Below are 13,497 nucleotides of genomic sequence, written 5' to 3'. Positions count from 1 at the left end.
AAAAAAACAAAAAACCTAAAAACAAAACAAACAAACAAAAAGAAATGCTTTGAAATACAGGCTTTAATAGCGTGGGAAGCTGTGCGGTTGCCTTAGATTTCATACTGCATTTTAATTGCAACCCTCTTGTTTACTAATGACAGCATGACTTGAATCTTCAGGAGTTGGAAGATGAATGTTTTGCTCTGGTCACTCCACGGTTCCCACTACTATTCTCTTGAGATTACACACTTGGCGTTCCCCAAACTTCTACAATCAGTCATACCCACTGAGAAACAAAACGTGTGCCTGTCATTTGGGTCACTCTTTTGTCTTTGCTAGTAAATTGGGGGAAGCCCTTCATCGGAACACCGTGACTAGGGCAGCCCCTAGGGTCAACCTCTCTCTAGAGAATCAAGAGCTTGGCCAGAAAGATGCAGGTCAATGAATAATTTCTAGGGATTGTAAATAACAGTATTCATAGATCTTTTTCCTACACTTTTCCTGGTAATATTCATATATACATCCATTGTTCCTCCAAAACCCTTCTGACCTAGCTCCTTTTGCTGGACTGTCTAATGGATGAAGGGCTCCACGTAGCAACTAATGAAAAAGGAACAAACCAACAGGTATAAACACATGTAGCATGTATCATTTAGGTTCTGCCTAAAGTCTTTGCAGTTCATGGCTGGAATGGAGAATTTTCTATGGATTCTGTGGCAGGAAAACATGGAAAATTACAGATTTCTTTTTTGTATTTATGTATCTGCCATTTGGGTCAGTGTTTTGTCATTTCCTATTAAAGGGAGAAAGTCCTTCATCTGAACATCTGTCAGAGCTGTGGTAAACAAGGCACCACAAGGAGAGTTAGATGTCTTTACTTACCCAATATATAGCCACTGACCTGGACCAAGATATTCTGTGTACTGTTGTCCCTCAGTGTCTATGGGGAAATGACTCACTGCCTCAGCATTTAGCTAAACATGTTTGTTCAAAAGCTAGATATATAAAATGATGTAGTATTCACATAACCTATGCTCAGCACTCTTTATAATACTCTAGATAATATCTAGATTGTACTTAGTATAATTCTAACAGTACAATGTAAGTACTCTCCTACATTATGCGTAGTCTTTCTGCAATGCTTGCCTTAATGCTAAGTCTTCCATCACTCTTCTTAGCCAGTACACTACTTTGGAGTTAGCACATTGTCATTTCTGACACTTATTTGTCTCTTCTAGGTTATAAGCTTCCTGTACTCAGGTCTCCTGTCCCTGCAGGTGTTCTGCACTATGTGTGATAATCATCAGTGGATAAATATGTATTGTTGATGAATTATTACAAATTGTCCCCTTGATGTTGTGTGGTATGTTGGTATTTCAATTGGTAATATTGAACCCACCTTCTCTCTCTCTCTCTCTCTCTCTCTCTCTCTCTCTCTCTATATATATATATATACATATGAAAGTGCAGGTACACAAGTCTCACTCTTGAGATACTGTTTCAATAGTAATGGGAAAATATGCATTTTTAACAAGTTACCCTGCTGATTCTGGTGCAGATAATCCAAATAAAGTGAAGCCTTCCTGAAAATCAGAGCACAGAGCTAAGCTACTAGCACCCAGGGAGGGGTGAAACACACCTTTAATCTCAAGGCTCAAGGTCACCCTGGGCTATATGATATTGGATCTGTCTAAAACCACAAATTTTAAAACTCACACAAAGGTGATCCCAGTGTTTGGGAGTCACATGCCTTTAATCTCAGCACTAGAGAGATGGAGACAGGAGGGGTATGGCTGGGCAGAGAGAGGAATATAAGGCAGAAGGAGACAGAAGTTCATGGCACTCTGAGGTTTGGTGGAGAGCTTTACAGTCTACAGTCACACTGAAGACAGGATCAACCCTTTGTTTGTCTGAGCCTTGGCAGAGGTAAGAACGCTCTAGTGGCTTGGTTCCTTTGCTTTTCTGATCTGAAGCTTGAACCCCAATATCTGTCCCTGGGTTTTTATTACTTATTACAAACTTATTCAAGTTCAAGGTTCTTAAGGATTTAAGGCTTAACTTCCGGAAATTAGTTTCTGTCTATGGCCCAGAACAATGGTTCTCAACTTGTGGGTTGCAACTCCTTGGGTGTCTCTTGTCAGATATCCAGCTTGTCATATATTTACATTACTATCCACAACAGTAGCAAAATTACAGTTATAAAGTAGCAATGAGATAATTTTATGGTTGGGAGTCGCCGCAACATGAGGAGTCGTATTAAAAGGTCACAGCATTAGGAAAGTTGAGAACCACAGTTCTAAAGGAAATTAAAAAATAGAACTGGGAGAAAATCAAGTCACTTTTTACTGACTATTGATATATGACTCACACTTTGAAGTTCAAGTATCTTTTGAGCCAGTTTGTTCCTGGGCCTTGCCTCTGCAGAGCATGCCCCCAAGTGGGAAACACGGTGCCAGTATGATTGCATCCTTATATTACCTGGATCAACTGGACTGGGTTAGACGCTTCCTGTCCAAAGAAAGGCACATCAGCTCTCTGGACCAGCAGAGCAAGATGGAGGCCCTCTTGCCCAAAGTGATGTGTCAGGGCCTTCTTGACTTCCTGTGTTACATGTTTCATGCTCAGCTTGCTGTGAGGATACCCTGGAGTGTCCAACACCTGTATCTGTAGAGTTATTTCTTGTCCCCCTCGACGCATGAAGCTTCGGAGGTGACAACTGCGGCCCAGGCTGCACTCTGTAGTTACAGAACCTGGAGAGAGACTGCTGTAGAAGTCATCACTTCCCAAAAGAATATTCCCAGCAGAACTTTTTCCACTCTGCGTCGTGCCAAAGATAGCCAAATTGATGATCATCTTGTTGGTGTCTGTCATAGCTGTGGGAAAACAAGGGCACCACAAAGAGAGTTTAGTATCTGTACTTACCCAATATATAGTCTCCAGCATGGCCTGGGATAATCTGTGTACAGTTGTCCCTCAGCATCTATGGGAGAATGACTCACTGCACCAGTGTTTACCAAAACCTGTTTGTTCTCATTGCTTATATAAAGTGATGCAGTATTCATATAACCTATGGATAGTACTCTTTATAATACTCTAGAAGATATCTAGATTATACTTTGTATAATTCTAATAGTACAGTATAGGTACTGTCCTACTATTGCTTGGGGGGACAATGACAAAGAAAAAGAGGGTCTGTATATGAACAATACAGATATTTTTATCCAAGTATTTTCAGCCTGTAGTTGAGTATGTCTCCAGATGCAGCATCCATGGATGGAGAGCTCCCTGTTCTGCCTGTGATGTGCTTCCTCCTCCTCTGCAGTGACCTAAGCAGGTCCATGTGCTCCACTACAGAAGCCACACAGACAGAGTGGAAATTGGAATAGCAATAACTGATCATGGGGAAATAGAGAAAAACCAAATAGAAGCAAGGAATGTCTAAGGACAGGATAACTGCAGGAAAAGGGGGGAGAAGCCAAATCCCATGAAGATAAACTCATTTAGGGAGAACATTTTGATGCCTCCGTGTGGTGGAAGAGAGAGTTCAGGATTGAGATCACTGAGTTCAGGAACCACTGGGGAAGATTTAAAATCTATTTCCTGTTAGAGAACTAGAAACGCAACAGTGGAAAAAGAGACCTTTTCAGCTACTTTCTTTTTCTCTTTTCTGAAATTTTCTTTTTGTTTTATTTATTTTTATATGTATAAATGTTTTGCTGGCATATATGTTTGTGTATCACATGTATGCCTGGTGCCTACAGAGGCCAGAAGATGGGTGTTGGTTCCTGTGGAACTGGAATTAAGGATGCTTGTGAACTACCCATACAGATGCTGGGACTCAAACCACGGTCCTCTGGAAGAACAGCCAGTTCTCTTAACCACTGAACCATCTTTCAACCATTCCCCCGCCCCTATTGAGACAGGACTCTCACTCTGTCTCTCTGGCAGGTTGGCAGGTTGGCCTGGAACTCACTATGTAGTTTGAACTGATCTCAGACTTATGGCTATTCACCTGAATTCACCTCCCTGGAAAGCAGGAATTACAGGCATGAGTTACTACGTCCAGGTCCATTCGGCATTATATTATCTAATTTAATGTTTAAAAATCAGACTTAGAATTAAAAGTGATTCTAACATAGTTTTAAAGCACAGTTATTAGGAGAAAGAGAGATACTTATGAATGCAGTAAAGCCAGCCTAAGAGCATGAGTGTGTGTTTCTCAGAAGAGAATTGCCTGCTTGGCATTTTAATAGTGTCGGCACCTGCCCATCTCCCCAGTCCCTGAATATACAAGTAACTACTGCAGGTATTCCTCTTCCCTGTGTCCTGAATGCTGTTCTCCTAGGAAACATACATGCTGCAAAAGATGGCTACTGCTTCTTTTTATGAAACATTGCTTTACAACCAGGAAACAGTCTAATGAAAACAAGGACGACTAGTAACTTCTATTAGGAAATTAATTATTTCCTGTGTGGTTGACCATTACAAAGCATGGACTCTTGGATGAAATTCTCTGGTTCATTGAGGAAGCGGGAGAATTCCCATGAAAAGACCCTGTACGGTGCTGTCAGTTCTCCTGCAGTGAATAAGCCTCAGAGCTTTTTAAGGCCATTGGTCTTTTTCATTGACTGATAAGCAAAACAACTGGCAAACTGTCAATGATCTCAATTTGCTGAATCATAAATAAAGACACTTTAATAGGTAATAGGGATTATTTTGCTTGTGATTTACAATTCTATTATATGGTGTTAAGTAGCCTACTGGTTCTCTAAGGTCCCTCACCCCAGTATTTCCCAGTCTTATCACACACACCTTCAAGAAGCCACACAGCCGGAACAAAAAAGTCACGGGTTCCAATGCCCCTGATGTAGCTCTCCATTCATGTAGCTCATTCATCTATGTCACCTGCACTGAGTTGCCATTCATCTCTCTCTAGTCCTGAATCACATATCTACTATGTTTTAAAACCGACTGTGTGCCGCTTACCTTTTCCAGTCCTGGAAACGTAGTCTTCCCAGACTTCCTTGGATCTGGTACAGTTTATTCTTTGAAATGAACTTTGGTCTCCTGGCTGCGTGGTACCAGCAGGCGACTGATACTGCATTATTTTGCTTAGTTAATCTGTTACCAGACATCCTCTTTATAAGTGATTAGCTGTTTTCTGATCAGAGCCTACCGACGTTACCTGACTGGCCTATCATTTTAGTAAATACTTCCTGAAAACGCTGTTTCTAGAATTAGACTCTTTGACTGAGTGTGTTTCTAATAAATAACAAGGTTCCTAGAATAAAAGTATGAAACATTCTCAGCCAAAGTTACAAGTTTTCCCTTTCAATTGATAAATGCTACATCAATACTTCATAAAACATCAACAAACATATGTGTATAATAGTTACAGACTATGTAACAGTATTTAATTCACAAATTCAAGATTCTATAAGAAAAATCCTCTAGGTTATTTCCACATATTTGCAATGCATCATCTTAACCTGTCAAAATCTCCTGTGCTTTTTGAGATCATGCAATTTTCATCCTCAGATAATCATCATTAAATATGATGACATATTCAAAATGCACAATTAAGTGTTTGTTACCATTAAATAATTTTTCATTAAAATTAGTTTTGTTTTGATATTGAAAACTCAGATTTGACTTTTTCCACTTCTTAGTATACAGTCCATACTGTCCCAACCTCTTTACCATCACATGTAAGATACAGCAGCTTCATTCTGGTTACATTCTGGTGCTCTCTTATGGCTCCCAAAAAGTCTATTGTGTAGTACTTCTGTGAAGGCAGTCTGGAGTCAGCTGGAACTTCTTTGTGTGGACAAGGCAAGGAAGATGGGGATGGGATCTCTCCTTCCTGAGAGCATCAGCTGTCTGGAATGAAACAGAAAAGAGCTTCCCCCAGGTGGCAGTAGCAGCATGCTCCCTCAGAAGGAATTTTCATCCAGAATTTAATTTGCTTTCTCAAAGTGTAAACGGACATCCAAGAGTCTACAGCAACATGGATTCATTGTAGGGTGGATTTATTTATTTATTTATTTTAAAGAATTGGAGCAAGCAGGCTGTTGTTCTGTGTTCTTTTATGGAAGGCAGCAAGCATACACAGACCCTAGGTTTTCGATTTCTGACCTTTGAGGTCATAGGTTAGGTCATTTGCTGAATGCAGCAGTCCCGTTGACTGGATACGAAAGGAAGAGGACAGTTCACAAACATAACTGTACATGACATTGGATCTGCAGAGTTTTAGAAACACTGTCTAATGCAATATTAGCGTTGAGACACTTTTATGGATTTAAAGAAGGGACATTTACTAATATTAAACAAACTTACAATTTGGTCAATTTTCTCTCTGTTTGTTTTGAATCAGGGTACAATAAAGTTATCTTTTCACTGACTTTCCTAAATATGTATTGTTGAGCTACAAATTAATTATCCTTAATTAGGCAGTTCCAAGATTTGTGTTAGAAAGCAAAAATTAGCTACTTTAGGTCAAAATAATTAAAGTGGATCCTGAGAATATGAGGTTAAAAAAATCACACAAAAGCAAAAGCCAGCCTGTTGATAGTCAAATGGGAAGAGTTAAGAAAATAGCATATAAACCAGGAGGATAAGGGTCAAAACTCTGAGATACAATCTAACACCTGTCAGAATGGCTAAGATCAAAAAACACTGATGACAGCTTATGCTGAAGAGGATGTGGAGTAAGGGAAACATTCCACCACTGTTGGTGGGAGCACAGACTTGTACGGCCACTTTGGAAATCAATATGTCGGTTTCTCAGAAAAATTGGAATCAATCTCTCTCAAGACCCAGCTATCCCAGCCTTGGGCATATATGCAAAGGTTGCTCAATCATACCACAAGAGCACCTTCTCAGCTATGTTCATAGCAGCATTATTTGTAAAAGTCAGAACCTGTAAACAACCTAGATGCCCCTCAATCTAGAAATGGATAAGGAAAATGAGATACATTTACACAGTGGAGTATTACTCAGCTGTAAAAGAAAAACAATGACATCATGAAATTTTCAGGCAAATGGATGGAACTAGAAAAAACTCATTCTGAGTGAAGTAACCAAAACTCAGAAAGACAACATGGTATGTAATCACTAATAAGTGGATATTAGGAGTAACATACAGGATAACAATAATACAATCCACAGCACCAGAGAGGTTCAATAACAAAGAGCATCCAGAGAGGCATGTAGGGATTTCCCTGGGAAGGGTAAATAGAAGAGATTTCCTAGGTAAACTGGGTAGAAGTGGGCGATAGGGGTATGGGAACTTGAGGGAGCAGGTTGGGCAGGCTGGGTGTGGGAGGAGGGTTGGGGGCGAGATGGAGGGGGAGAGTAACACTGTTCTATTTTTAAAGTGCTTACAATTTATATGTTTGTGGTGTATATGTGTGCATGCATGTACATATCTACATGAATGCCAAAACCTGGTATTGTTTTCCACCTTTTCTTTGCAACAAAATCTCTTTTATTGAACCTGGGGCTCACCATTTTAGCTAGAATGACTGACTAGCGATGCTGGTGATCTCTGTGCCCCTACCAGTGAGCATGCGCTACCATGCCTCACTTTTATGTGTGTGTTGGGGACCTGACTAGGTCCTTATAAAGCAAGCATTTTCCCCGCTAAACCATGTCTCTACTCCCTTCAGCATTCTCTTCATGTTATGTTTGTCGTGTTTTCTGTTCTGTCTGGAATATGCTACCTTCTTAAACCAAATTAGGAAAAATTCTCTCTTGTGTGGATCTTCGCGATAATTTATATCATGTATCCCCAAAAGACTTGTAAAACTCCGGGGAAGATAGTTGAACAGAGAAACGTAGTGGTAGTGATTCTTCGATAACTTAAAAGTCTACCACAGTAATTTAATCCTTTTTGTGTACATGTTGGGGATTTGTGGTATATACCCACATCTTAAATTTTTTAACATTTAATCACCTTCATTTCTAGAAATAGCTTTCCATTTTTGTTCTGCAGTGACTAATGTGTTGAAGTTATGTTAATGTACTGTGGAATTATGTGTACTTAACAAGAAATGCTTTCTTTCTGTGTAAACACAATTAACTGTTGGGCCTTTAAAGTTTGAAATGGGTTTCCAGGAAAAAAAAAACATAAATTAAATTTACAACCTGGCTCCTTCATTGTGTGTGTGTGTACAACTTATCTGTGCATATAAAAAAAAGTTTTTCCAATGACATCATAAAATTTACAGGCAAATGAAGGGAACTAGAAAAAAAAAACCATCCTGAGTGAGGTAACCCAGACCCAGAAAGTCAAACATGGTATGTGTTCACTCATAAGTGGATATTAGCTGTAAAGTACAACCCACAGACCCCGGGGAGCGTAGGTAACAAGGAAGGTTCAAGAGGGTCACTCAGATCTTGCTGGGAAGGGGAAATAGGAAGAGATTTCTTGGGCAGACTGGGGCAGATGGGGATGGGAACTAGAGAGTGGGGGTGGGGGAGACAACTGAAAGAGCCTCCTGGAAGAGGGGGGGCATTTGAGGATGAGATAGACACTTGGTGCAAGGGAAATTCCTAGGAATCTGAGGATGACCCCAGCTAGGACTCCTAGCAATCGTGGGTAAGTAACCTGAACCGGTCATGTCCTGTGACCAGGCAACACTTCCAGTAGAGGGATTAGGACACCAACCCAGACACATAACCTTTGACCTACACTCTGTCCTGCCTGTAGGATGCACTGGGGTAAGGATGGCACAGAGATTGTGGGAGTGGCCAACCAATAACTGAGACCTATGTCATGAGAGTGAGCGAGTGAGCCCACCCCTGACGCTGCCTGGAGCACCAGGACCCAGAGACTGAGTGGTCCAGAGACCTAGGACAGAATCAAACACGACTGGAGAAAAAAGTGTCAAGGCAATGATACCTAATGATATTCTACTATACTCATAGACCAGTGCCTAGCCCAGTTGTCATCAGACAGGCTTCATCCAGCAACAGAAACGAACATGCAGAGACTCACAGCCAAACATTAGACTGAGCTCAGGGAATCCTGCTGAAGGGAGGGAGGAGGGAATGTAAGAGTCAGAGGGTGTAATGCCTGCGTTACTCTCTACGGTACAGTTTGTGCTACTATACCGTTAGTGAGCTGGGCAAAGGCCTGTCAATTAAAGGAACACGCAAGAAACGTGGGTCATTCGTGAAGAGAGAATGCCGAATGCCCTTCATTAAAGCTTAGAAAAAACTCTATATACCTAGCTGCTGTACAAATGGAAATCCCCCCCAGGCAGGTGGGAAGTTACCAGGCTCAAGAGTAAACAAAACTCCTCAGCTAACCACCAGTGTGGGGCAGAGGGAGCACAGGAACAAGCAGGATGTTTTGTTAGAAACTGCAACAAGACGTTTGGCCAGACACTGTCCTCAAGATGAACCCTGGGAAGAGGGGTAGCCTTGTGGGCCCTACAACAGGGGTCAAGGACATAACAACAAAATTCATAGAATCAACGAACCTGGGCTCACAGGAGCTCACAGAAACTGACAACTAGGGAGCCTGCATGGGATTAACCTAGACCTCTGTGTATATGTGACAGTTGTGCAGCTTGGCCTTCTTTGGGAACTCCCAATAGAGGGAGTAAAGGTTGTCTCTGATTCTTTTGCTGGCTTTTGAGACCCTACTCCTTCTACTGGGTGGCCTTGCCCAGCCTCAATATGTGGGGAGGTGCTTAGTCTTACTACAGCGTGATATGTCATGTTTTGTTGATATCCACGGGAGGCCTTCCATTTTATGATTAAAAGTGGAGGAGAAGTGGCTTAGGAGGGTGAGGTGAGGGAAGGGACTGGGAGGAGAGGAAGGAGAGGAAATTGTAGTTGGGATGTAAAATTAATAATTATTTTTAAGAGTTTTTCTTTTTGGAATTCTTTTGTGGGAACATGTAAAGTAGGATATTAAAGACCTATGGAAGTTTGTAAAGAGTTAACAGCTGTCCAAAGTTATTTTACATTTGACAATAATGTGATTTGCTTCTGTCTGGGGACCATCTTGTTGATCTCAGTTTTTATGATCATATAGACCCCCTCAACCTACAAACAATCGCAACAACAATTATGACTATAATAATAACAAAAATAAACTTTATGGGGTAATCACCCCTAGGCAGACATGTGCTACGTGTTCTATAAGCAATTTTTTTTTTCTGAACTGAGAATAACAAGTGTATGTGTGGTTAGTCAGAATTGCTATTTCCAGATCAAGAACCTCAGAGTCAGGAAAAGCCTCTTTCCCAAGTCACATCTTAGCAGTAGAGATGGACTTGAACCCAGATCCTCCTCAATGCAGAGACCATCTGCTTATCCATTGCACCACAGTGTGGAGACACAGGAGTCAGATGCTGTATACTTGGCCAAAGTACTTTGCCTGTGCTTGACTTTATCCGGGTCATACCCCAAACTATTATAAACGGCTCTATTGTTAAAAATCCCAGCCTGATTTGGTACCATACCTCTGTGATCATGGCCCACACAGTTCATCACATCCTGCTTGTCAGCCAAGACTCCACAGAAATTAGTAAGTGTGATTTACGGCTCAGAGGCAGAGCAGACCAGAGAGTGGGTGGTAAGTTTCAAGAATGGTTTTCAGGCCCTTGTCGCATGAGCTCAGCACAAAGAGACAAATGGTAAGGCTGATGTGTTGTGTGGTCTGTGAGAGATGAGGTCAGTCTGTAACAACGGTGGGGGAAATCTTGAAAATAGACATATGATATTTACATAATTCCTAAAAGGTGAAACGGAATAGGTCTGGATAAGAGCCACTATCTGTGCCAAGTGTGATTATATGAAATTGAAGCCATCGCTTTACAATAATACTATAAAATTGCTGGGCTAAAAAACAAACCATAGGCCCATCGTATTTGGGGGAAAACTCATCTGAAACCTATTGTTGTTTCAGATGCAGCGGAAGAGCTGAATTTCGCCTTCTAGCCAAATGGGGAAGGTATACAGGATGTTAGAAAATGGAATAAAGATCCTGTCCTTGCAGCCTGATAGGAGGCTCAAGTTGGCCAAAAGAATGGTGAGAAACAGATTGCATATGTCAGAGCGTAACAGCTTCGTGGCCCAGGGTGGTCCTTTGTGTGATGCTAATTGTATCTTCAGTTTATGGTTATAATTCTTTTCATGGACTAAGTTAGCTGTTCGTTAGAGTTATTTCTAAATTCTGTGATGTACATAAATTTACATTATAGTCACAGAATAAGAGGTAGCCTTTAGAGTTGCTGTGTTAAATAGAAACATAGGTAGCTTTCCAACCTGGTATGATAATTAGGTATCCTGACCAGGGCTCATAGCCCACGGTGTGAAAGAATACATCTCTTCCATTGCTTGTGTGCATTAGGATTAATGAAATAAATCACACTGTTGTGTAATGTGAATATAATTATTGAAATAATTTTATTGGAAAACAAAACATGGAACAAATGTTTATTTTAGCTTGAGTAAGAACTGTAGGTATCAGACATGATCTGAAGCCTCCTCAATCCCAGCACAGAGATGGAGAATTAATTAATAAATATTAGACATAGTATGAAGTGGCTGCTGTGCTTTGGGTGTGCCGTTTACCTTCTGGAAATCAAAACGTGAGGTAACTTCTACTATACGGGGTTTATTGGTCAATCAGGTACGTGTTTCATAAGGCAAAAAGTCTTATCAAAACTAAAATGAAACACACTCAGGTTCAAGATCATTTTTGTCACGCAGTAGATAGAGGTGTCTGTTGGTAGGCATGATTTCAATAGAATCCCTGGGGCTTACATTGGGAAAGTTAAAAAGTGACTTCTCTGACCCCCACATAGGTCTTTCCCCCCCAAACGAAATAAAATAAAAGGTAAAAAAAATATCCAGAGGCCCCATTGCCTTGTTTCATTCCTTTATTATCACCTATAAGCAGAATTAATCACTTAAATAAATAATTAAGTAGATGCTTTTCTATGGGAACATATTTGGAACACACATGGAAAGCTTGCTAATGAAATCAATTACTCTGCCAAGCCTGCCTTACTTCTGCAGAAGACAAGCAAGGATTCACCCTACAGGCCTATTGTTTCTGAGGGCAGGGACCTGAAAATGTGTTCTACAAAGTGTCCTCTGAAGTAGATGCAAGGGCTGGATTTGGCTTTGTTTCCAAAGGGCTCATAACGAAGCCTGGGCCCAATTTAGTGGCATGAGGAATCTGGGTCTCAGGTGAAGACTTTTTATAGAATTGAGGCTCTTCTTGAGCGAGTTCTCATCTTGTGAGATGGGATTAGTTATGGTAAAGCAAAGTTGGTCCCCTTCTTCTCTTCTACAGGAGTCAGCTTGTGCCCCCCACCTTTCCTCCTCCAAAGGATGAAGCCAAGGCCTTCATTATCCTGACTGTGGGTTGCAAACTCATGAGCTAATACAAGGCTTCCTCCCTACAGTAGCCAGACTCAGGTGTTCTGTTATAGGGAAAGAGGAGTAGGAGGAGGAAACATTCCACGGCGATATTTTTCTTTTAAATTTTATTTTGTTTTATCTTTGGATGGGAGGTTTCAAGGGCAGAAGGTGGATGTGAAGGCATGGGGAGATGAGCAGGATCTTTGAAATCCACAAAGAACCAATATAAAAGTTACCAAAAGGAGAGGGTAACTCACAAGATGTGAGAAAACTTTGTAGTTCATGTCTAATGAGATAGTTAAATATGGCATATGGGAAGAATTATTATAACAATGATGAAATCTTGATTAAATAATTTGAATAACTACATACTTCTCCAATGATGAGATATAAATGACCAATCAAGAGATGCTCAACATCATTACTACTGAGTAAGTGCCAATAAAATCAATACTACCAATTTCCCCAAGATGACAATAAAAAGCAGCAAACAGTAGCAAGCATTATTAGTGATAGAGAGAAATTGAAGCCCTCATATACTGCTCATGCTGCTGGAATCAATTTTTAAGCCATTTTGTGTTTTTACAAACTGCTAAATTCAGGGTTACCACCTAGGCAGTAATCAATCCACTTTTAAATATATATTCAATAAAATTAGAATATATGTCCTGCAAACCACTGCACATGAATATTTATCCCAACATGACTCATTGCAACCCCCAAGTGGAAACAACCTAAATGTCCATCAGGTAATTAACGGATGAAGTGGGATGTACTTTGCTATTTGTGGCAATGGGATGTTTGTCAACCACAAAAAATCAGAACAACAATAAAATACTACAACACAAATGAATCTTGGAAACATGACTCTAAAGCCATCAGAAAACTTTACGTCTTTGACTGCCTTACTTATCTGAGTTATCTAGAATAAGCTAATCCACAAAGGGAGGGTTGGACTGTTTTTGGGGTAGGGGTGGGAAGCAAGCAGTGAATGGGTAAAAGATCTCTTGTAGAATGAGGAAAATATTCTGAAGTTACTGGACAGTGGTGATATCTGCATGACAGTGTGAATACATTAAGTCCATGGAACTGGACAGAGGTGATGTTTGCATGACAGTGGGAATACATTAA

General features: G+C 40.6%; 1 protein-coding gene across 1 annotated transcript in view; it reads right to left on the bottom strand.

The window, feature by feature from the left end:
• Nucleotides 1–5,030, bottom strand: part of Gimd1 (GIMAP family P-loop NTPase domain containing 1) — a 14,928-nt gene extending 9,898 nt beyond the window's left edge. The window contains exons 1-2 of the mRNA XM_005357298.3: nucleotides 4,969–5,030; nucleotides 2,461–2,855 (exon numbers count right to left, since the gene is read on the bottom strand). Of these exons, the coding sequence (XP_005357355.1) occupies nucleotides 2,461–2,853 (393 nt within the window). The 5' untranslated portion in view covers nucleotides 2,854–2,855; nucleotides 4,969–5,030. The remainder of the gene's footprint in view (nucleotides 1–2,460; nucleotides 2,856–4,968) is intronic.
• Between the last annotated feature and the right edge of the window lie 8,467 nt (nucleotides 5,031–13,497).

This window comes from Microtus ochrogaster, chromosome 21 (genome assembly GCF_000317375.1).
Source record: "Microtus ochrogaster isolate Prairie Vole_2 chromosome 21, MicOch1.0, whole genome shotgun sequence".
NCBI classification, from domain to species: domain Eukaryota; kingdom Metazoa; phylum Chordata; class Mammalia; order Rodentia; family Cricetidae; genus Microtus; species Microtus ochrogaster.
This window is presented reverse-complemented; position numbering and strand designations above follow the sequence as displayed.